The sequence below is a fragment of the Eleginops maclovinus genome, chromosome 19 (genome assembly GCF_036324505.1).
Source record: "Eleginops maclovinus isolate JMC-PN-2008 ecotype Puerto Natales chromosome 19, JC_Emac_rtc_rv5, whole genome shotgun sequence".
Classification (NCBI taxonomy): domain Eukaryota; kingdom Metazoa; phylum Chordata; class Actinopteri; order Perciformes; family Eleginopidae; genus Eleginops; species Eleginops maclovinus.
The window spans coordinates 17,912,354-17,936,979 of record NC_086367.1 but is presented as its reverse complement, the minus strand read 5'-3'; the positions used below and the strand labels follow the sequence as shown (position 1 = coordinate 17,936,979).

The 24,626-nt window shown below is 39.4% G+C and overlaps 2 protein-coding genes and 1 gene segment (V, D, J or C); 1 reads left to right on the top strand and 2 right to left on the bottom strand.

The window, feature by feature from the left end:
- The window catches only part of LOC134881813 (Ig kappa chain V-III region MOPC 63-like), a 30,691-nt gene extending 7,156 nt beyond the window's left edge, over positions 1 to 23,535 (bottom strand). Inside the window, 2 exon segments of the V gene segment in view lie at positions 22,955 to 23,276; positions 23,369 to 23,535. Of these exon segments, the coding sequence occupies positions 22,955 to 23,276; positions 23,369 to 23,420 (374 nt within the window).
- On the top strand, positions 132 to 8,518 carry elavl1a (ELAV like RNA binding protein 1a). 6 transcript variants are annotated; one of them, XM_063909379.1, is made up of 7 exons: positions 132 to 284; positions 1,540 to 1,600; positions 3,575 to 3,766; positions 4,282 to 4,385; positions 4,925 to 5,078; positions 5,192 to 5,417; positions 5,697 to 8,518. In XM_063909379.1, the coding sequence occupies exons 2-7, from the start codon at positions 1,564 to 1,566 to the stop codon at positions 6,019 to 6,021; spliced, it is 1,038 nt and encodes a 345-aa protein (XP_063765449.1). In that variant the 5' UTR covers positions 132 to 284; positions 1,540 to 1,563; the 3' UTR covers positions 6,022 to 8,518. The 6 variants fall into 6 exon arrangements, with proteins under 6 accessions (XP_063765449.1, XP_063765448.1, XP_063765451.1 ...); XM_063909378.1 differs by having other exon boundaries at positions 4,925 to 5,087; XM_063909381.1 differs by having other exon boundaries at positions 133 to 284; positions 1,540 to 1,599; positions 3,586 to 3,766.
- slc1a8b (solute carrier family 1 member 8b) lies at positions 9,078 to 19,457 on the bottom strand. 3 transcript variants are annotated; one of them, XM_063909374.1, is made up of 11 exons: positions 19,105 to 19,457; positions 17,901 to 17,980; positions 16,482 to 16,697; positions 14,541 to 14,583; positions 14,236 to 14,449; positions 13,231 to 13,330; positions 11,800 to 12,033; positions 11,529 to 11,723; positions 10,850 to 10,984; positions 10,583 to 10,736; positions 9,078 to 9,866 (listed from the first exon to the last, which is right to left on the bottom strand). In XM_063909374.1, the coding sequence occupies exons 1-11, from the start codon at positions 19,270 to 19,272 to the stop codon at positions 9,720 to 9,722; spliced, it is 1,686 nt and encodes a 561-aa protein (XP_063765444.1). In that variant the 5' UTR covers positions 19,273 to 19,457; the 3' UTR covers positions 9,078 to 9,719. The 3 variants fall into 3 exon arrangements, with proteins under 3 accessions (XP_063765444.1, XP_063765446.1, XP_063765445.1); XM_063909376.1 differs by lacking the exon at positions 19,105 to 19,457 and adding an exon at positions 18,112 to 18,278; XM_063909375.1 differs by lacking the exon at positions 19,105 to 19,457 and adding an exon at positions 18,067 to 18,248.
- Positions 23,536 to 24,626: the final 1,091 nt, after the last annotated feature.

The window sequence follows — 24,626 nt, the reverse complement described above, 5'->3', positions numbered from 1 at the left end:
TTACTCTGTTGCTGCTTATCTCCTGAATTTCCCTTCGGGTATTAATCGTATTTTAATAAAGGCCACAGTTACTGATGTTGACGGTATGGATGTTGTTGACCACGCTTCTTCTGCAGAGGCGTGGTGGGACGTGAGTGGGCGTGGCGGGCTTTGTCACGTAGCTGCTTCCTTCCCCCGTTTCTTCTCCACTACGTGATATTGTCTTGGAGTGAAGTGAACGTCGCAAAGAAAAAGGACTAAATAGAAGAAAGGAGCAGAAACAACAACATTACCCCCAAAAGCTGGTAATGCTTAAATTTTGCAGCATGTTTTTCACCTGCATTTTCTTTTATTTCGCTGTGTTTTTGTGAGCCAATGAGTGCCATGCAGCTCTTGGGGCCGATGCTATGCTAACGTTAGCGTCCGTGGCCTGTTAGCAGCAGGCCGCTGGGGTTTAAGCGCGGGGATACACACGCATTCATCCGCGCTCTCCAAAATAGGACCACGGTGCTTTACGTTAGCTTACCGGCAAGACACAGCCACGAAACATATACACGATACCTCCCATTTGAGCCTATCTGTTTTTTATATTTAGTAAAATGGTAACATTGTGACGTGTTGTTGTCGAACCTGGGTGTACACATGTTTACTCATCAGAGGAGGGAGTGAGCGTGGAGCTGGTTTGCTTGCTAATGCTAATCAGGCCTCTGCACGTTTCCGAGTAGAAGAACAACTCAAGCTGTAAGAAATAATAAGAAATGCACGGTCAAAGACAAAGAGTGTTTTGTGCATGCAGACGACAACCTTAATCCACGTGGTTAGTATGTTTAGTGTCAGTCATTGTTATGGTCAAAGATGTGACGTTAACGTGAAGGAAATGTCGTCCGTTCGCAGCAATGGAGAAATATTATCCGATTTTCTGACAGCTCTAGCTGCTGCCCATGCTAAGGTTACTAACCCGCGTTAGAGAAGGTTAAGTTGTGAAACATTAGCTGATATTTCCACTATACTTAGCAGAATACTTTACGTCCAAACCCTCATTACCACAGCTTAAATCGGACACGCCTCTTTCCCTGGATGTGCAAGACAAATGCTTGCGAACCTATTTTCCACTAGGCCTTGCCAGTTACTTAATAACATGAGTATGGTTGATTCATTGGAGAGCAATTATATTTATTTTTGTATTCCCTTAAAATGAGCCCTAACTGTGCAGACCCAAACATTTTTCTCCACAATTATTAAAGTATGTAAAGTGCCCGTCCTTTATTTTAACCATGATCACACTGTGGTTCAGCAAATGTAGAGGTTATATGCCTCATTTTTAAAATACAGTTAGTTAAGTGTCTTCCTTCAGCCATTTAAACTTGGCAACACCCAGGAAACCATGTAAGCATGCAGTAACACTGGTTGTGATTAATCAGTAAACCCCCCCTCAAGAGTTGACAACCTTGTGGTGAGGTGTTTATTTATTTCTGAAATAATAGTGTTTTAATGTTGTGATTTTAAAACATCACATATGCTCACTTCTTTGTTGATCAAGTTGTTTGATTTTGTCTTTAGCCTCTGGAGCAGTGAAGTGTCTTCATGGCAGTTCGTAGAGGACACATAAAGTACATGAAAGTGAGTACACTGCAGTATGTGACATTGTGAATTACAACTAAACAATATGACCAACACTGTAATCCCACTGTGTTTTGTTTAGTAGGATATTTATTTTCAATAATTATGATCATTTAGGGTTTCATTACTATTCAGCTTAGGAAAAGAACAATACACGTTTCAAATCCCACTGAAAATTGGACTGTCCTGTCACAAATTTGTGCGAAGGATGTGTCGACTATAAACAGTGATCTCTTTTAGTTTGCTGGAACTAATGGCTGATGATTGAAATGAGATAACATAAAGAGAAATTGCAGGCCAGCTCCCACCAGCTTTGCCCATGTTTACTGGTTTATTACAGGACTCTCATTCATCCTCCCGCCTGGTGTATCTAACCCAACAGAATACACAATCGCAGCTCTTCTCTTGCATGAATGGACCTCTGTCAGGTTGACCGCTAGCTTGGCTTCCTTTTCAGGCCTGATTCCTTTTCAGATACCAGCAAATGTGTCCGCAGAACAGACAGCAGAAGCAACTTTTTAAAAGTAATATGAAGTTGTTTTCAGATTAGACTGCAGACTGACATGTGACTGAGATCATCTGGGTTTAAAAAGTCAGCTTTTCAAATGTAAAACTCATGCAAAGCATTCCCTTGGTTAAATTTCAAGGAGGCTTAGTGTTAACCACAGACTTGCAGCTGAAATCCTGTCACATGCTTTTGTAATATAATTAGTAACCATTGTGTGGCCCTTAAAGCTTCAACCCCTGGTTTCCTCCTGCGTTAAAAACTGTAATTACACGGCGGAAAAAATGGTTATGACAAGCGCTCAAGTCGGTCACAGTGGGTTGATGCACACACTGCATCTGTAAAAGTACTGCTGACTTCATGCTCTCTCCCTCTCAGCTGCAATTGCGTTACACACACACACACATTCTGTGCGCAGCGTATGCTTTAGACTCCTTAAATGCAAACTAAACTAATGAAGGTTTAAATATGTGATGTGCGAGTGAAATATTTAAAGGAAAGAACAAAAAAACATGTGTTTTCACTTTGTTGGGACTCTATAATCAAAGACCATTAAGAGGGGGATGTAAAGGCTCGGGAACGAACCACTCATGGAGTAGGGACTTCTTTTGTACAGGAACCAAATTTAGTCTCCAGTCCCCTTTTTGTTGAATTTTTGTTTTTACGACTTCCGACACATTGTCTTACTTTTTAGGAGATGAACCGTAAACATCATCTTGACAGCCAGGAAACAATTTCATGTTAAGATATTTTATTGAAGGTATATTTTCTTGTTACTACCAGTCTGTTGAAAAACGTGAAGATTCCTCACTATAGATTTCTAGAGCAATGTCTTGTTTTATTTCACCACCAGCAAAGAAAGGTTTTTTTTTAGAGTGCTAACATCACTTCTGTCCAAGATTACAGCCCCGCCCCCTTCCGGCTAAAATAATGCATTAGAGCAAAGCGAAAAGTAATAGTTTCTTCCTGTCTTAAAGCTGCTGAGACATGTATTGCCCCTCAAATAAATCCTCAGTTATGGTTTCTTTACTTCCTCCTCAGACAAAAGGACAGTAAAAGAAACAATTTCATTCAGAAATCACAGTTTCAGTGTATGCTGCTGCTGCCTGTCCACCGGCAGACCCACCGGACATCCATCCCTTATTTATTCGCAGCTCTGTGAAAACAGCTGCCTCTGCCGGTCTATTTGACACGATTTTCATATTTTTGGAGTAATTATACAGTTTTTGACAAAAATAAATATCGTTTTCTGGCATTAGAGTTTATACAGGGAGAATCAGCCTTTTGGTATGAGGGCACAGCTCCCTTTTTACCCGGTTTAGGAAAAACCCAGATTTTTTAAAACATTCGTAAAAGCAGGTTTCTGTAAAACAATGACAACATGTCAACTGGTTATACTGGTTTTACCGTTGAGTAATTATCAGCTAATGTGTACTTACCTTGTTTTGTGTTTTTTTGCGACCCACCTGGCCGATCTGCAGGAGGTGTATGACATGTCGAACGGTTACGAAGACCACATGGGAGGGGACGAGGGGAAGGACTCCAAGACCAACCTGATCGTGAACTACCTGCCTCAGAGCATGTCGCAGGACGAGCTGCGGAGCCTCTTCAGCAGCATCGGAGAGGTGGAGTCCGCCAAGCTGATTCGAGACAAAGTCGCAGGTATGCTACTCTCTGAAGCGATAAGACCTGTGACAGACCAGAAGGACGCTTAAACACAAGATTTAGGTTTTTTATGGGAAAAAATATGGTTACTCCCTCTCAATATGGCAGTGGTGGTCCAGGTCCAGCTTTATACCTTAAAGATAATATTGGCCCATCACTCAATTACAAATGAAAGTTATTGGCAGGATATCTACCAAAGGAGTGCTTTCTGGCTCCTCTGTCCTCAGAGACTTTTATTATGTTATTTTTAACATAAAATATCCAAAAATGGGTTTCTGTTAGAGTTGGGAAGTATTTTTCTCAGTTTTTTTGCCACCATAGACTTAGAATCTTAGTTTTATTTATCCCAACCAGTCCTGTAGAGAGTCTCTTTGTTTGTTTGTTTGTTTAAACTACCATGCAATGTTCAGATTTGTTTTTGTTTTTAAATATTTATTTGTTTGCAGACTTTTTTTTAAAACTTTACAACGTTTTTTTGTTTTATTTTATTGTTTTCCTTTTTTTTTCTCTAGGCCACAGTTTAGGGTACGGATTTGTTAACTATCTTAACCCTAGTGATGCAGACAGAGCTATCAGTACACTGAATGGACTAAGGCTACAGTCCAAAACTATCAAGGTAACGTGCAATAAGGTGTTCTACAATTCTCAAACCAAAGATGTCATGTCATATAACTCCTGTGGCTCCTGTGCTGTCCGCTAACTAGCTAGTACATGTCAGCGCGAGGAAGGGATTCTGCTTTTACAGCTCACTTACTGCCCTACCCGACATGTCTGTTAAGTTTTTATTTTATTCGACACTTTCTGTCAAATTCAATGTATTTAGTTCCTTAAAAAGAACCATTTTTTGTTGCTGTAATGTTTTTTTATGCTTTTCATTTTTTGCTCAGAGTGAATATACCTAAAACATCTGCGCAGATTATTGTATTTAGTTTTCTTTCATAGTAGAAAAGTTTTAATGAATAGACCAAAACTTGAATAGTCGATTTGTGATTTAGAAATACTGATAATTGCTGCTGTGAATCCCAAAAAAACACTAAAAGTAAATGTTATTAGATTTGTGTATCATTGTACTTTGACTAGTTTTTTTTGTTACTTGTTTTTGTTCATGTGTAAAAGTAGAGTTTTAATCTGGAAATTGTTGCTTCCTGTTGCTAGGTTTCATACGCACGGCCCAGCTCTGATACCATAAAGGATGCCAACCTGTACATCAGCGGCCTGCCAAAGTCCATGACCCAGAAGGATGTGGAGGATATGTTTTCACGTTTTGGACACATCATTAACTCTCGTGTGCTTGTTGACCAGGCCACAGGTACGACAGGTGAATAAACTCCTTACTTTTACCTACTCTTCTCAGTAACATAAACCCGCCTCGATATGCTGTCCGTCAGAACAGACAGTCACCACCCGCTCTCTTGTTCCCAGGCGCTTCCCGCGGGGTGGCCTTCATCAGGTTTGACAAGCGGGCGGAGGCAGAGGAAGCCGTCAAAACTCTGAATGGGCAAAAACCACCCGGAGCCGCTGAGCCAATCACAGTGAAGTTTGCCGCCAACCCAAACCAGGTGAAGAACACGCAGATCATCTCTCAGCTCTACCACAACCAGTCCCGGCGCTTCGGGGGGCCCGTGCACCACCAGGCACAGCGCTTTAGGTGAGAGAAAGTTGTTGATGTTTGCATACACTCAGTACATTGAGGCTGCCATTGCTTGGTTTTTCTGTTAACATCAGAACCTATGAGATGAGCATTTGAAAATAGCTTAACACTAGCAGAGACTTCAGTCATATAACAAGAGAGCCAATGTAGTCTTTTGTGTTCCAGAACTCTGGTGTTTGTTTACATAAACGGGTCATTGTACAATTAAAGAAGTAGTCTTTTTGAGTTCAGAGTTATTGTTGAATCCACAAGTACTCTAAACTTTCCCGTTTCCAGGTTTTCCCCCATGGGCGTTGATCACATGAGCGGTGTGGGGAACGTCAGTGTCCCCGGGAACTCCAACTCCGGCTGGTGCATCTTCATCTACAACCTGGGCCAGGACGCCGACGAGAGCATCCTCTGGCAGATGTTCGGCCCATTCGGCGCCGTCACCAACGTCAAGGTGATCCGAGACTTCAACACCAACAAGTGCAAGGGCTTCGGCTTCGTCACCATGTCCAACTACGAGGAGGCGGCCATGGCCATCGCCAGCCTGAACGGCTACCGGCTCGGAGACAAGATGCTGCAAGTGTCCTTTAAGACCAGCAAGGGCCACAAGTAAAGAGAGCGGGACAATCGGGTGTAGAGGAGAGATGGAGGTGCCCTGCGCCAGGCTGTTATAGCAGAGAACAGAAGTATTGAGTTTTCAAAGTCTGGCACATCTGTTGGTTTTTAGTGTATTCAGAGTTAAACGAGATGTTCACTCTTCTGCACCTTTGTACTTGTCTAAAAGAGTGTTGAAGCTTTTTTTCCCCCATCTTTTTATACTCACGCTTGAGGCTTGAGAGACACTCAGTAGTTTTAATGTTTAGTGGGGGGGTGGGTAGGGTAAAATCCCCTGATTCCCTCGGATAACTTTTTGAAAATTATCTAAAAATACTGTCCGTATGTGTTGCATGTTTAACTGTGGGGACTAGATAAAGGGGGCCGGCAAACGGTTCTGAGCAGTGCACTAAAAAATAAGGAATGTCCCACAAATTGTACTCAAAGTGTTGCCATGACATGTCTGTGGATGATTGAGTCCCAAAAAAAAAATGTGACAGACATTTTCTTGCCCTTAGCCAGTGGTTGTCTCGTTTGGGAAGCAGTGCTCTGTTCTGGTTCCTCGTCATAAGTAGAGCTAGAAGCCTTAAATGATTATCCAGTGGAAGTGCAGACCTACAGTACTACCCACTGTCTCGAGTCAATCTAAGAGCAAAGCACTTTTAACTTATCTGCTTTGGGTTACTATGAATATCAGTCTTTTTGATGTGAATCCAGGAATTTTGCTCATCCTCCTACCAGTTTAACAATTTTAAACACGACTAACTCTGGAGGGAAATGTTTCTGTGTTGTTATCCCCGCGTTAAGTGTCTTTTTATTATCTAAGTTGCATTTCAGGAGAATCCTGTTGAATATGAACCCAAGTCAATGAGTATGAAAATAAGATGGACCAAAGGCAGGGAGAGATTTGATCCTATTACTGCAGAAAATCAAGTTTTCTGAGCAGATTTAAGGTAAATGTATACCTTGTTTTTTATTTTGAAGTTTGTTTTGAAAAGGTACTATGGTATGTCTGACACACATCATCACTTTGACTCAGTATGCCGTTCTGTTTTGTTTTTGTTTTGGATATTTTTTCTTTCTAAAGGCAAAGACTTTTTATTTGTTACAATGTAAATTACAAACTTGTTTTATCTCAAGTTTGGAGAACATGAATGGCCTTTGTTAATTATCTCCTTTTTCATTTGCTTTCTTTTCTTCCTTCTTTGTTTTGGTAGTTTCACTTTGAACATAAACCATTAAATTTTATTTCTTTTTGCCGGAAGTTTTGTTTTGTTTGTTTTTCCTTTTTTTAATTAACCTTTTTTAAAGATTTGGTTTGAGTTTTGTTCTATTATTTTTCTCGTACCAAATCTGCAGTGTTGATGAAAGCTGTTACAGAAAGTGTTTCCTCTGGAGGCTTTTAAACCTCCGAGACGGCTTTAAAAAAATGTAAGAAACATTATAAGGACCAATGGAAGTTGCTTAAAAATATGATTTAACCTGTACACAGACACTCAAAGGAAGGTCCTAAAGACATTTCATGAAGCAACTTTTAAACCGCGGAATATTAACGTGGTCTGTAAATGTAAGCTGTCCCTTTTGCGTTAGTTTGCTTTTCAGAAGGTGTGAGTTATACAAATATTCTCTCTCGTATGACGAGTTCATCAGGAACTTTACAGTAAGTTTAAATTGCATTGGTTAGCTTGAACACAACCAATGCACAACAAAACTACTTTCACTGTCAATTCTTTAAAAAATCCAGTATGTGTAGTGAAGAAAACTGAGGCTTTGACCTAAAGCACCAAGTGGGATTACTGTTAAATAGTGAGCTTTGTTCACCCGCTCAGTACAACACTTATTATATCTTCCATTTAGGTAAGATCAGCAAATCAAAGCTCGTCTTTGATATATGGTGATCTTGGTTTTTAGGGAACAATACCTGCTCACATTATAGGAATCACTTAGAAACCTTTTTCATTAATAATCCCCCCGACACGTCATTTTATGCCTCATTAATGTACACAATCTGAAAAGAGTATTCCCTTAACAAGCTTCAGATTTCACTCTTAAAAGTGCTTTTTAAAAATTTGTATTCGTTTGTTATTTTCGTGTCACAATCCTTAACTTTGTGCAATATTTTGTGACTTGCTCAAAGCGGTTAATAGAAAGTTGATGTAGTCTTGGACCGTCGTCTTTTAAAAAAAATAATTTCTTTTTTTCTACTGACGTTTGTTACTGCTTAGTTTTTTCAGCAGTTTTAGTTGGAATTGCGTGATTCATGCAAGCACATTTGTTTTAGGGGCAGTCTGAATAAACTGCGTTCCGCCTTAATTTATAAGTGGGAATGGTGTATTTCACATCAGAGGAGGCGCACATATTTATTTGACAATGTATGTGTTCATACTTGTTACTTATTCAACTGTTTTGACTGGATTTTTGTTGTCTTGGTTTTAAGGGCACTAAGTAGAAGTCCATTTAATGTCTTCTAACATTGGATCATTTCAATAAAAACATGGTGGCTTTTCAGAAATGAAACAAAAGTCTGTCTAGAACATTATTTCTTATTTGTTGTAAGTGGTTTCCCTGACCAAAACTATGCACACTTGCACTTTATTTTATTTCCTATGTTTCTTATCAGCATGCCTCATACAACTGAACACAAGTTATTACCTTTTGAGACCAGATGGGGGCAACATGTCTGGATACATTTACTTTTTGCGGTGGTGGCGAAGTCCATAGGGGCTTGGCCTGGGAACTGGAAGGTCACCAGTTCAAGTCCCCGAAAGACCAAGTGCCACCGTGGTGTCCCTGAGCAAGACACTGGTTACCTACACTGCTCCCCGGGCACCGTACATAATGGCAGCCCACTGCTCCTAACACTAGGATGGGTCAAATGCAGAGACGGCATTTCGTTGTCCTAGTACTTGTACTCTGTGCAATGACAATAAAGTTGAATCTTATCTAATCTTATCTTAACCGACTCTGCCATAAACACTGAGTACATATTCTACAGCATTTCGCGAGGTATCAGCTTTCTCCTCACCTAATAGGAACATAAAGGCACAACTTTAGTGAAGAAAGTGGAGAATGAAATGATTTTGTAGGTCCAGTTTTAATAGAAAACAGAAGATTAAAAGCATTGGTATAAAAAAAACACAAGTGATCTCACTAGGCTGATGTAAATATTGTTTTACATTAATGTTGCTTTAAAATCTATCAATACAAATACCTTGTCTAACATAAAGGTTCACTTCAATGACAAACATTTGCTCAGTTTTTGTTAACTTTCAAGTCTTTCGAGCTCTCAGAATTATTGTCAAAACTGAGATCATGTTAAGGCAACTTAAAACCTTGATCATACTTCATTAGGACAGGCCTACCGTGAATGTCTAACTGTTACTGCTGACTGACTAATATCCCTTAAATGTATGTTGTTGCAACCCATTATCCTGCCTACCTAAGAGCGGTTTAGGTTCAACGTGACACTTCATGCATTTCCTCGGTTTCAAAACTGAATGGAAAAACACAGTATATCAAGTATTAAAGGTTTTTTTTGTTTTCGGCATGGCACAGGCAAAATCCAGTAAAGCCGCTAAACCCTGACACCTCATTACTCAAACGTTGGTTTCATTCTGCAGAGAAACCGAACAGGATGTTGGAAGTTCCTTTGACCCAAAAAGGTTAATGTGTGCTTTAGAAGGCAGTATCCCTGGCTGTCCGTCCTGTGAACGTGTCTCAGACGTGGCAGAGGTTGTAGCAGGCCACGGGTCTCTCCAGCACAGTCTCTCCATCCACCTCGTACACGTAATCGCAGCGGTGTGTGATCAGAGGAGCATCCGACATGGCCACGCTCTGATTACCAAAAGAGATTACTGTGTCTCTCTGAGGAGAAACAGTGACTACAGTTAGTTAACATGGTTTTATTTTCAAAAAGTACATTGACTTTAAGAAATATGTTGAAGTTTAAAAAGCCACATAACACAAACAAATGACCAATAAAAAGAAACATGAGAAATTGCTCCAGCCGTAGCAAGTTACTTTAACTGCATTCAAGCCCACTTTTGGAAAAGGCCATGACATTAGCTAAGTTATTAGCCATTTTACTAAACAACTAGCGCCATCATGAGATACATTTTTTTATATGTGTCTGTATTAGTTTGCTTTATGAAAAGAATCCTGCAAAATAATTGATATATCAGCCTAAGAAGTCCTCATACATCTTATGGTGTCTTACAAGGATCATGGTTTGTTTATTTAAAACAAATAGTAAGTGGTCTTTCTTAAGTTTGTAAGTGAATTATGAAATAATTCACTTATCCACATGGACCTCTTCAACTATGCCGATTTCATTGCTCTGTACGCAATATTGTAAACATACCTGCTTATCTTTAGGATGTCACCTCTGCCATTGGGAGCATGTATGATGACCCTATTATTTAGCTCAAAGCACTGTAGACTCTTGTTTTCCCCAAATGTGTCCTTAATAGTTTTCTACTTTAACATTAAAAAGAAAAACTCAAGAAGCCAAATGAAGCTGTCCAAGGTTTAAAATCCTCTCATGTACTTTAACCTCAGAGAAATCTAAATTGTCCTCTTACCCGGTGTGGGCCGCCTCCATTACTGGCATTAGGAGTGGGATCAGGTACAGCAACAGTAGAAGCTGCTCTCTCAAAGTCCTTCTTACATAAATGAGCCATAATCCCAGCAGCTAAGGCATCACCGAGAACGTTGATCATCGTCCTGAACCGATCCCTGAGAATAAAAGATAACAAAAGTTTGCACATTGTCCCAATTTCTACTTTAAGACTCTGTAGTGCTCTGTGTTTATTCATTTTCATTAGTAAAACCATTTGTGTGGAACTCACAGGACCCAATCGATGGCCACAATCAGCGAGATGTCGGCAGGCGGCAACCCCACAGACGTCAAGACGATCACCATGGTAACCAGACCGGCTTGAGGTATCCCAGCCGCCCCGATGCTGGCGGCTGTTGCCGTGATACTGATGAGACAAGAGTGGTGTGTAAGCAATGGTGCAAAGTACATTTACTCCAGTATTGTACTTAAGTAGTTGTTTGACATATTTGTGCTTTTCTTACATTTCAGAGGTGAATATTATACTTTTTACTCTTTACTTTATTTTAACCCTCACACTAACTTTGTGCATTTAAAATCACATGACATGCTGATGTGGTAAAATGCAGCACTGTTATCTCCACAGTATTTCTACTATTTACATTACAGGTTTGTATAATAACCATAGTGAAAATATCCATTCTGCATAATGAGCTATTTACTTGCGATACTTGAAGTACATTTAGCTTTAACTTTTTTAAAGTGTATTTGGATGCTAGTTCTTTTGTACTTTTACTGAAATAACATTTTGAAATCTGTTACTTTTAGTGGGGTATTTTAAGACCATGGTATTTGTACTTTTTCTTTAATAAAGGATCTGAGTACTTCTTCCAGCACTGTGTTTGTAAGGGATGAAAAATGGTTCTCGGCACTTCCGATGCGAGGATAATGAGCTTAGTGTTTCTTCTCACCTGATAGTGACCAGCTGGCCAAAGTCCAAGTCATACTCATTGACCTGAGCAATAAAGATGGCCGCCACTGCCTCGTACAGGGCCGTCCCGTCCATGTTGATGGTAGCTCCCACTGGCAGCACGAAGCGAGCAATCTGCCGGTCTACTCCACAGTTCTCCAGGAGACACTTCATGGTGATGGGCAATGTGGCTGAGCTGCAGAGAACCAATCACAAACATGACCAACCAGAACTTATGGTGCGAATGTTTTACGATTTTAAAACAACCTTACCTGGATGACGTGGCCAGTGCAATGACAAGGGCCTGCAGCAGCCCTCTGATGTAGGCGAAGGGGTTTTTGCGGGTGAAGAAGAAGTAGAAGAGAGGCAGCAGGATGAGGCCGTGCACGAACAAGCCGGAGAGGACCGTGATGAAGTACATGCCCAGCTTCTCTCCCAGGTGGGCCGGGTCGTGCATGTCCAGGATCTTCCCGGCCACAAGGAATACAATGCCGAAGGGGAAGTACCTGCAAGGAGGTTAGATCATTATTATTTGTCTTTCTTTTTTTTTTAGCATGGGCAGCAGGGAGCTGATCCACTATTTTGTAAAAGTCTATGAGTAAATGATAGGCCATCTCACTTGACTAATGGCCTCAGTAAACTGTTTTCCAATATGTTTATTGTCTCAATCACAACTACATTTACTTCAGCAATGTGCCCACTTAGACGTTATCATATTTTTTGTTACCATAAATAAAAAGGCTACAGAAGGCCAAAGCAAGGGGCTATTCGTCTGGTTGCACAAAGTTTATGGCCTCAATCGCAGTTTCAAGTCCTGTTTATTTTTCTTTAAATGATGATCCTATTTGGACTAAAATACATGATAAATAGGATCTGCTTTAGGCATGGTTACGTTCTGATTGACAGGTTGCTTCCACAGAGTAATATAGGTCGTTTCTACTTTTCTAGTTTTTGACCCTTTCACAGAGCTTTTTCGGTTGATATACGTTACTTCAATATTTCCGTAGCCTAAAAATGTTGGCATTTCCATGTACTTTATTCCTCTATATTGTGTCACGTCTGGTTCCAAAAAGCCAAGATGCAAATTTGAGGTTTCAAAGCTTCTGTTCACAAACCAATTGGTGAATCAATGCTGGCTATGTCCACTTCTTAAATACCATCCATGGCAGAGCCTCGAGAACCTCAACGAAACTCAACCTGCTTTTCGACACGTATTATGTCGGATCATGCCACAAATAAGACAAGTCAACATTTAAGGGGGAATGCTCTCTTCTCTATTAATTTGGAAAATCCCCCTGTGCACAAAACCAGGCCGTTAAAAAAAGGTTTTCTGATTTATGGTGTGAGGACCTGGACTGGCCTGACCCTATCCGACCCCTTTCACTGACTGTGAGTCTTATCCTCCAGTATCAGTGCCCGAGCTCGCTAATACTCTGAATGGGAGAAAGTGGACCTCCTGTGAAAAGCAGCAACGATTCTCTCGAGCCGCCGTGAGACTTGTTTTTAGACATAATCAGTTTTATAAATATGTGTGTTTGTTTGCATCTCTGTGTGTGTGTGTGTGTGTGTGTGTGTGTGTGTGTGTGTGTGTGTGTGTGTGTGTGTGTGTGTGTGTGTGTGTGTGTGTGTGTGTGTGTGTGTGTGTGTGTGTGTGTGTGTGTGTGTGTGTGTGCACGTAAGAGACAGAGAGAGTACAAACGTACCACATCGCAGCGTTGATAATCTTCATGACGCACTCGTTGACGCACTGGCACACATTGACCAACGGTGCTCCGCGTTCTCCCATCTTCCCCAGCAGAAGACCTGAAACAACACATTCCAGTTTTTAAGATAGCGGTTATGGTATCGCTGTCTTTCAATTTACCCCTAAAAAAGGTTCATAAATAATTACCAACTGTTCTTGTGTAATGCAACAGTACATCTATTTCATCATTGAACTGATTTCAGTTATTTTATTTTAGGCTACTTTAAACTGACTTAAGATTTTACACAAAATAATAAATAAAATGACTGCTTCAAAATGATTCTCCTAAAGATTTTAGTGAGAAATATTGTAACTTATTATATCACTTCATTTATCAAACAGCTGTTATCACTCATTTATTTCCATATATATATTAAACATGAAATAACTGTGAAGTATCCAATCACAGAAATATTATTTTGATTAGAAAATAAAGTGAAACCATAAAGATTTTACAGCAGCTCTCATGTCCCTTCACATTTATTGTGTGAGCCTCCGAAAAATACCATCAGACTGCACGACCAATGTGTGTAAAGTTATTTAAAATTCAACATCCCAGACCACAAGCTGTTTACATAGAATCTGGAAAAAGATGATCATATAGGGGATCATTTATCTGCATTATTACTACATTTACTTTTGAAACTCTCAGTACATTTCTTCAATATTACCTGCGTTTACTCTTTAAATCTAAATGTTTAATGAGCTAAATGTGTCATGTAGGACAAACCACAGTCAAAGGGGATTTTACCTGGCAACCGTAAAGTTGCAATTGCAATTAATACTTATGACTCATTACCAATATATTTATCAACAATCATTGGAGCCATTTGTTACATTTTATAAACCTTTTACTGAGATTGACCTATGAGACAACAGTACAATTAGGATTTTACTGAGATAAATGAGGATGATCAGGTTTTGAGATGTTTCTGTGATATTCTCAGCTGTGTGATTGCCTTACCCATGGTGGCGGAGAAGATGACGATCCCCAGCACGTTCATGCCCTTGCTGGTACTGGGGACGATTTTGTACTTGATGTCTGGCGCGGGCGTGATTTCCAGAAAGACCGGGTGTCCGAGTTGAGGGTTGTGATAGTCAGGCATGACATACACAAAGTTTGCTTGAGAGTCTTTTACATCCGAGTTCTGTACAATAGGTACGAGGTCCGTTCGGTACTGGAGTTTGGATGAAACAACCACAGAAAATTGTTTACATGTGACATTGACGTCAAAATACAATTCGACTCAGAACTTTTCCTCCACTCACCTGCTGAAAAGTTGCTTCAATGAGATTTGACGGGATCATGTTTCTATAAAAGATAACATACAGACAAATATGTCACGTCATGTCTGTATGGGAATAAACAGTTGGACTTCCAGCATGGCTAGTGTATAGCTAATTACAAACTATGATTAATTAAAATAAATAATTGATCATCTTGGAAATGGTTGCAGTAAGTGTTTGATCAACTCAATTAATGCTTTAAGAGAAATTCAAATGTGCTAAAACAAGGAGTCTTCATTCAAGAAAAGACCATATATACTAGGAAATTAGAAATAACCTATTATTATTCTGACCTTTCTCTCTATATGGGTCATTTTAGCTACACAACAAGCAAATTGCGGAGGCGGATGCACACCACGCAACACACAAAGCTTTCACAGTGCTGTAAGGTTCATGCGGACAGCCAGCATCATGAGCAGGGACTGTATTAAAACAGCATACGTCAATGACACTGAACCCAGGCAGAAAGCTTGTCAAAGACGTAAGAGGACTGAAATGTATACCTGACCTTTGGCTTACAGCATCACATACACACCAGCCACAGCTCACTAATAATACTTAGGTTTAAGAAGGAGGTATTAGTGGACCTTTGACTTGAATGGACCTGCAGTAAGCCTGAGGACACACGCCAGACTACAGTCCCTGTCTTACACAGCGTAACACGGCACAAGGACCTTCTGAGAAAGTGCTGGATTAACAGATAAACACAATTAAGTGTCTCCCTATTCTTAGCCGACCTGCCTCGTAAGAGTTACGCTGCACCTGTGTAACAAGGACATTCTTTATTAATTGAATATCGAGATGTCTCCCCATTTTAACAAAAAGCTCTAGATGCAGATTTTGATCGCTGTAATCAACTGTAATAATTGATTCTAATTTGCTTCTATTTTATTTTTTTTATTAGAACTTTTGGAGTTTACTTAATTTCCCAATAAACCACATTTTTAAGGTTGCTTATCTCGGGAAAATTTCATGATTTCAGACTTAACATTGTTTTGTTTTGAAAGCTTTATTTTTGGTTACCATGACTCGAAAACTGATCCTTTGATATTTTGTGATCAGGGAGCTTCCTGTTCGTGAGGAAGCAAGGGGTCAAAAGTGGGTCTGTATAGGATTTAATTGTTCTGTACTGGTGTTAAATGGTATTACAAAGCAAATCCTCATCCTGGAAGACAATACTAACAAGATTGAGTAGAAAATCTGGAATTTCCTGTAAAGTCTTTACCAAGAGGGTAATTATCTCCATCTAATTGACGAAGTGAAGGTGGGCAATACGTTTCCAGTCCTCACACCTTTTCTAAAAATAACAGAGGCCCCCAGTAAGTCACTCTGTTCCCAATGTTTCTAGTCGGAAGTCAGCTTAGGAACACGCAACAAATGGAAGGAAATCTGTTTACAAGTACAGCCTGATTTGTTTATTTTGACAGATTGCCGCACAGTCCTACAATCTGCTCTCGTAACGAGGAAGAACATCTTGGAAGAGACGTTCTTATATTTTTAGCCCTTCTACCAGCCGGTCAGTATTTAGGGCCTGTATTGTGGACCAGACTGAAATACCTCAACACCTATTTGATGGATTGCCATACGTATTGTGCACATATTCCTGGTGCTAACAGGATGACTCTTAATTCATCTGTACTTTCCACTGTTACATTGTCATTGTGAGCATGTTAGCATGCTGACGTTAGAATTTAGCTCAGAACATTGCTGTGCCTAAACTCATTCTCAAAGATTTCCTTACATGGCTGCAAACCTTTGTTTATTATGGAGGACTTATTGAATCATGTCAGAGGTCAGGTACAGAGCAGCATATAGAGCGAGTAGGGAATCGTAGATTAAAGGCACTTAAGTAAGGTCAATGTTTGAATGACAGCCTTTCCAGCATAATGTTCACTTGGTCAAAAAGAGATTTTTTATTTTTACCTGATGAGGTCCAGCAGTGCATCAGCGGAGGTCATAACAGGCCCTGAACTTGCATGGTGGCCATCTTTCTCTGTGCCCGTGCCCGGGTGAATGACGAGCACCAGCACAATGCCGACGATGACGGCGATGAAGGTTGTCCACAGGTAGTAGGTGATGGTCAGGACACCCAGCCGACCGCTTGCCTTCGTGTCCATGGCTGACAGGCCGGACATAAGACTAGGTAGTAAAACAAAATGTCTCTAATTAACCCTGGTGTAAACTGTGAAATACTTATTATTCTTAACTCAATTTAAAACTATGAATTGAAAGAGTTGTATGGATTTGGTTTGTCTTCAGTATTTCAAAAACAGTTCATCAATGAGTGCGATCTGCCTATTGTTGCAATAGAAGTTAGATGATAAATACATTTGATCACTGAAAGTTGAAAGTATTAAACATTTGCTGGTTGGAGGGTCACAAAGGGTTGATTTTTTTCTGTGTCCAAAAGTTGTCACTGTTTGTTGTTTGTGTTGTGCGAGCTCACCAAAACTTAATTGTCACCTGGCAAAAATGTAATGAGTCTTGAACTTGATATTTTGCCTATTTTCTTAAAGGTACGATGAGTAGCATTTCCCTAAAAGACTATGATAAATAATCCCTCTTTATCATCACTTATCACCCACTAGAACTGTGTGGAAGAGTCTTTAGTGAACCTGTCTCCCACCTGCGTTTTTTATTTTTATTTAGCTTTGTTCGCACGTTTCTGGGCGCCAACCTCTATAAAAACCTCTATAGAAACGCTTACTGTATGTAGCGAGGCGAAGGCAGTCAAACTTTGTTCCAATAAACTGATTGAATTTGGGGGTGGTTTTCACCTGGTGAACCCTTATTCAGTCTGAGAAAATGGGCCAACAGTGTTGTGTCCTGCTCATGTAGAGACTTGTAATGGTTGTAGCATTCTTATTTTGCAGTATTATGCTTAATGATGTTCACTGATTTAGTTTTTTGAATGACAATGTTCCAGTTTTTAGGTTTGGCTCTTATGTAGCAGTTTTAAGATTGTGGTTTCTCATGTTAATCACTTGAATTGAACAGAGATCTTGACCAATTTATACTATTATATATATATATTTTTTGTTGTTGTTGTTGTTTTACTCCTATTTTTTTAATTTTAGAACAGAACTTCAGGTACAAACATCAATATTATAATTATTCTTAAACCAAACAATATGTATACAATAAAATGTAGATCTAAAAATTAAGAATGTACTATTTTCAGAACATTTTGTATGGAAAGTTTTTAGTGTTTAGCAGTTTTAGAAGGGGTAATGCATTTTCATAATTGGGTGAGAAGTTTACCCAGCTTTAATTCAAATTTCATTTAAATTTAATTCTGTTTGCAATCATATCAGGCCTAACATACGTGAGGACTTTTCTTACCTGGAGGTGATTAGTGGCAGAATCAACATCTTTAACATCCTCATCAGAAGTTCTCCGGGGAAGGAAAAGTAGATCTTAGCCTGTGTGAGAGAGAAACACCTGTAGCAAACAATATTTCTAGAACAGCAAGGACCAAATAACTTTGGTTTGCATTTAAATCAATCACCAGGATTTTTGAAATATTTTGTCAATTCGCTTGAGTTTAACGCACGTGATAAGATCTGTTCAAAAGCTCAATAATGGTTCAATATTATATCTAATAACATGCCTAAAAAAACTCAGATTAGCTGTTCCTTTGTTGCAATTTGTTGTCTGTGTTTCACATATTTGTCTTTTGCTCAGCATACTGTGTTTTGCCAGCTCACACAGATACAGTGCTGAGCAGCCTGGACTCTAATCATCGAAGTCTTTGCCAAAACACATAAGCTACCTCCATTTAGATCAGCTTAGACAACACAATGTCCCGATAACGTGTAGCTTTGAAACAGACATTTAAACATGTCTACATGATCTGATAAGAGAAATTAAAATATATTATATTTAATAGAGTTTTACCATAAATATAATATACATACACTTTTTTTTTGCAGTCATTAATAAAACAAATGAGCTGTAAATACAAAATTACCCTTTGAGGCAAACTTTAAGCAAATTGATGCACATTTACACATCAGAGTAGTACATTGAGTATTTGTTTGACCACATGAGGAATTGTATTACAATATTAAGCTCTGTTTTTTATCCACCACCTACAGAAGGAATATTTTTTTCTCTTTGGCTGTTAAATATTCTGTATTTTTTAAGAGGCCGCTGCTAAATTTGTTTGCTTTATGTCTGGTGCTGAGCAGGTGGTGTGCAGTATGTTTTAGAAACCTCCAAGATAAAAACAGCAAACACCTCACAAATACAAGTGTTCAGGTGAACCAATGTTGATGTACATCTATTTATTCATGCATTTTTAACTATTTGTAATTCTTCCAACACCTTCCCTGTTATACCTGCTGTACTGCACCTATCTGCTTTCACTCACACGATTACATAACATGCTTTAAAAAGAGAAGTGAGACGAGCACACTGTCTGACTTCACACCCTGAATGTTGAGTTGTTGTGATACAACCAGCACACCATTTTCTACCAATGTAATGATATCAAATGGTAGTCAGAGACATCCAATGCCTCCTTTTATTTTCTATTTTTCCATACCTGTGTGGACAGGTTAAACGTCCTGAGGACAAATCCAAGCACGCAGCCCGTCACTACGGCAAACACAGAGAGTGTCAGCAGGCCATTCCTCTTGCAGTAGTCCTTCACATACGCCCTGACTTTGGCTGAAAACATGCACTTCAAAAACTTTTTCAACCATTCCATCATCTTCAGGCTCGGCCCGTATCCCAGCAGGCCCTCGCCTCCACCGCTGCAGTGACTGCAGGTATCCGAATTTCCTGATTGAGTGAGTGAGGTAGATCAATATGTAACCCAAAGGATCCGAGGCGGAGGACAACCAGGGGATCTGATCAAATCTGGATCCTGTCTCACACTGGGGAGCTCATCCAGAATGAGAGAGGAAGTGTTAACTGACTCCTTCGTAGCAGAGCTTTGCTTAAAAGGATTATCCCTATCCCATGCTAACACAAGCTCCTCCACTGCTACGCAGGCTTATTCATGAGTCTCAGCACAATTTAGCTCGCACACTCATAGCTCATTATGAGTTATTACTACCTGCCCGCAAATCAACCCGATTATTTAGTAGTGACTTAATTCATATTGACAACATAACCAGCTTTTTTAAAAACATGAAATTGAAAATGAGCTAAAAGCATTTATCTTTATTCTAGCTTAATAAGAAGAAATCGTAGATTGGGACCTACTCGCCAAGCGCTAACGCAAGGTTGAGGAGCGCACTTTTTATTCACTAGAGAAAACAGCAGAGATTCAGCTGTACATGTTTGACTCAGGTAAGGAGTCTGTTGTGCAGCAAAATCACATTACTGCAATTGGCTTTTATTCAGGAATCTTAAAACACCTTTCAAAGGTACCAAGTGAGCATAGGCCTATAGGTCAGAGATTTTAGGGACAAAACATGTTTTTATTGGAAAGGATCTTTTATTCAGTAGATGACACTTACTCACGGGACAAAATATATTTATAAGGAGTAATAAATAAGAGGAATCCAAGATAAAAGCTTCTCGTTTTGATGTCATACAATTGTTTCTTTCTAAATACAGAGTAATGTTGGGTTTTACTCAACATGCTATGAGTGAGGAGTTAAAGAGTACACTGTATCGGTAGGATTACCAGATGGCAGAGGCCGGAGGTAAGACACCAGCATCAGTCCTTAAAGTTCAAGACATGTGCTGACTCTTTGCTCGTTGATCTTACAATGACGTTAGGATGTGTTGTCTGCTCAGGGATCAGGGCGTGCACTGAGAGGCCTTTACGTCAGCACTTGGCATTTAAATTGGCATGTTATGCCTTATTGGCCCAGAGATGCAACCTTAAATGAAATTAAAACCTGCAGGCCGACGAGGAGAGCGGTGTCTGTTTGCACTGATATGAGACAAATATTTCCTGGCATTCCTGGTCTACATTTTTGCTCTGATATTAGCAGAATCAAATCTCTAAAAGGTTGAATCTGATTTATTTACAAGTGGAAGTAAAATATAGGAATTGTAGAATAAGGAAAATGTAAAAATGTTGGATATAATTTCACAGAAATCATTTCATGCCATTGTAATAAACTGCCCTTTATATTTCTGTCTCCTCTCGTGTGATGTTTGCCTGTCATGTTAAATCTGTAGTCGACCTGGGTCTGCTGCCGTCACAACGTGCATGCTGACCTGGGAACACATCCAGGAGCTTTCTCCCTTAGACAATGTCTGCCTACGTCACCTGAAACTGATCCAACAACATTAATCCATGACTTGAACAATATTTCCACAGAGAAATCATTAAAGTGGCGATAGTCAATATGTTTTATAATAAAAAAGATTCAAATGAAAATATCAGAGGGGTTGTTGAAAATGATTCCTTTACGGAATACTTTTGGTGTTCATTCTTTCAGTTAAAGGGGTCCTATTGTGCTCATTTCTGCTCTGATTGGTTGGCTGGCCAGCTCTGTTGTGATTGGTCAACCTCTTAAAGATAGTCCCCCCACTTATCATGTACAATGTGTTGGAGAGCTAGCCAAGAGAAACGCTAGTGTTACTTAGTGAAGTCACTCATAGGGCCCCTTTAAACCAATCAGATGATGCCATGTTCTCTGTGATTTATCATTTAGTTTTAGTGAAACATTAAAATGGTTCCTTTCTCTGCTACTGTCAGTTGTCATTTAGAAGCAGAACGTAACCCTCCTCCATTTGATTCAACTCCAGATCTCATAAAATGCAGTGCGTATACGCTTCCTTCCACTAAGCTCATCAGGACTCACTCTCTGTGTGTCTAGACTCCAATGAAGGAACATCCCTGTACTACTCTAGGCATCGCTAACCCACTTAAGTGTCTGGAAAGGATGCGGCTTCTTTGATAGAGATCTTCATGAAGATACACATCTCCTCTGCTCACAGGTTCCTGCAAGGTTGTCTCTATTCAGTGTTTTAGTGTTGCTTTCTGATCCTCACATCCTGCATATTCTCCTTTATGTTCATCAGCTTACAAGTTAAACTGAACTCTATTTGTTTCACTCCAAGAGAAACTCATCATTCATCTAAAACGTGGCATGAACATTAAACCATCATCAAATAAAAATGTTGATTAAAATGAGCCAGTGTCTTTGTATTTATTTTTATTGTGGAAAATACATATTTACATCTTCAGTATTAAACCTGGTATTATATTAATATAAATGATGATAACTTTGAAAAAGTGGAGTATAAATTACTACATTGTGTGTCTAAACCATTCTTTTTTTAAATGAGGACTAAATGATTTACATTTTGTTGCGTATGTTTGGACCGTGGTAATATCATCAATTCCTTTGAGACAGCCGTTCATAAAGAAACTGTTAATTATGTTTTGATATAATTTCCAAAGTTCAACAAGAATCTAACTTTCCCAGCTCACTCACAAGGAGACTGAATTGAATGACAATAATATAGTTGAATCAGTGTATTGTAGAGTGAGTGTGAGTGTGTTTCAGCTTTACTTGGAATCATTGTGGTTCTGCTTGATGACTGTTGTGTTCACTGGACCAGTTATCCTCCTCAGAGTCTCTTCACCAACCCTCTGCAGCTGCAGCAGGACGCTAATCCACTTAAGTGATGTTGTCTTAGTGGAGTTTAATTGGCTGGTAAAAATATATTCCTGTAAAATGTACTGACGTGCACACTGAAGTAAACTACAAGCAGTCTTAGCTTCAAATATGTGTTCTGCGCTTCAGTGAATGTAGGTTGTTTTTATTTCTGTGGTATCTGAAAATGAAACATGCAAATACTTGTTTCAAAATGTGTGACCAAAGAAGGGATATTGTCAGGGTTGGGGAAACAGGACCCAAGTGCAGTAAAACAAAGGGAGGCAGGTAGCATGGACAAGACCAGGTGGGAAACGACGACAACCGAAAAAGAGACAAAAGGGCAACAGAGACTAAAATCACAATGGTAATCACAAGACAAGACACATTTGGAGAGGGGAGGAAAAACACAGGAGCAACAAGTGAACACAAATGACATAATCAGACACAGGAGGGAAACGCAAACAGGAAGTGAAACTAAACATGACACAAGAGGGGAAAACACTTCAAAACAGAAACAAAACAAAGATCATGACAGATATAGTTGATAAAAATATAAAACAACTCTTCTGTTGATTTATAACATTTCAAAGTAATTTCATATTTTATAAGAATTTTTACTAAATCTATCACAATAAGTGAGAAAGAGACATGTTAGTGCTAATGTGTTTTAGTGCTTGGTGAGGTTCCTGTCAGCTCTGTGTTCAGTGGTCTGTGTCAGAATCTCTTCCTCTTCAGCAGCTGCAGTCGGTTCCTGCTGTAACAGCTCAGTGTCTCTGCAGTCTGACTGAGGGAGGTTTTTGTACGACTACAAATCACTGTGTCAACACAGCAGCACTGTTTATCCAATGATAACTCTGACAGTAATAAACTGCTGCATCTTCAGCCTTCAGTCCAGTGATGGTCATAGAGAAGTCAGAGCCGCTTCCACTGCCACTAAACCGAGTTTCCGTGTCTGATTCACGTGTGCTCCCAAATTTTATCAGGAGCTTTGGAGGCTGTCCAGATTTCTGTTCATACCAGAACATATAATGACCATCCGAAGAATAGTGGTAAACATCTCTGTTGGTTTTACAGGTGAGAGTGACGGTGGATCCTGGAGCAGATGTCTTTACTGCAGGCTGAGTCACAGTCACCTGACCGCTGCATCCTAAACACAAAAACAGATCATTCATTTATCAGCAGAAATAAAGGAGAGGAAAGGCAGCACATGATGTTTGAAATGTTGCTGAGTGAAGGAACCTGTGAAACAGCAGCAGGCCAGCGTCCAGATGAGGATGGTGATGAGAGTCATGGTGCTGGTGGTTTCTGCTGACTGACAGATGTGAGTCCTGCAGTGTTGAACTCACAGGACTATAAACCTTCTCAGTTCACGGGAGGATCAGCTGACGATGCAAAGCCTCCTCATTATGGAAATGATTTCTCTGCTCTCAGCACACTGAGGGCAACTTTAATGGAAAAACATATTTTTATCAGGAGTGGAAAGTTGATATGAAATGTCTGTCTGACATTAATCTACATACAGAGATTTACTGAACTTAAAACTGTGAGGAGCAGTGAAGCATTAACATCATGCAAATGACCATTTAAGAAGTTAAACAGACACCTGTCCTTGTGAAACAGAAAGAGAGAGATGTGGTAGACTCATGAAGAACAGGTAGAAACGTTCTGTTCCTCAACTCTCTGCTATTTCTGTCCATGCAAAGTTTCCCAAAGATCTTTTTAGTCATAGATAGATGAAGACTGCCCTCTACTGGCTATTCATATTTCAAACAACTTCATATTGACATGAAATTGAATTTATACTCGTCCCTTGTCTCTTTTTCTGATCATGTACGTCACTCTGTTAATTCAAATGTCTGAGCTTGGACACCCCAGGGGTAAGGGGTCAAATCATGTTTAAACTTAACATCTCTTGGATGTTCCTGTTGCAGATCAAAAATGATTAAGTGTCCCCTACTGTTGCCCGATTTGTAAGAAAACCTGACCTAACTACACTTTTATTATATAAATTCACAAATAAATATTGTTGTACTATTACACTTCAGAATAAAAAGTCATTATGATTAGCTCCACTTTTACCAGCCGCACATTTAAAATGATGCACACTTTATTGGAATTATTAAAATCCAGTGATGCCCTTCTCCATAATTTGGCTTGGGTACTTATTTCAATGCTAATACAAATGAATACTTTTACTTAAGTAACGTTTTGAATGTAGAACCTTTACTGGTAAAATAACATTCCTACACTGACCTATTCATTATTTAACTTAAGGAAAAGGAGTAATTGGGATTGGGGAAGATTTGTCAAATACTATTTTAAATAATGGCTGCAACAGGGTCCTCTTGGAGTCCCCTTTGACTGATAAAATATGATTAAGATTATTTTATTAGATACCTGTCTCCTGCGTTTCAATACGATCTCCACATACCCATATTTTTGACTTGTTTTATTTTTATTTTGACTGAGTATCTCATTTATTTACATACTAAGTCAT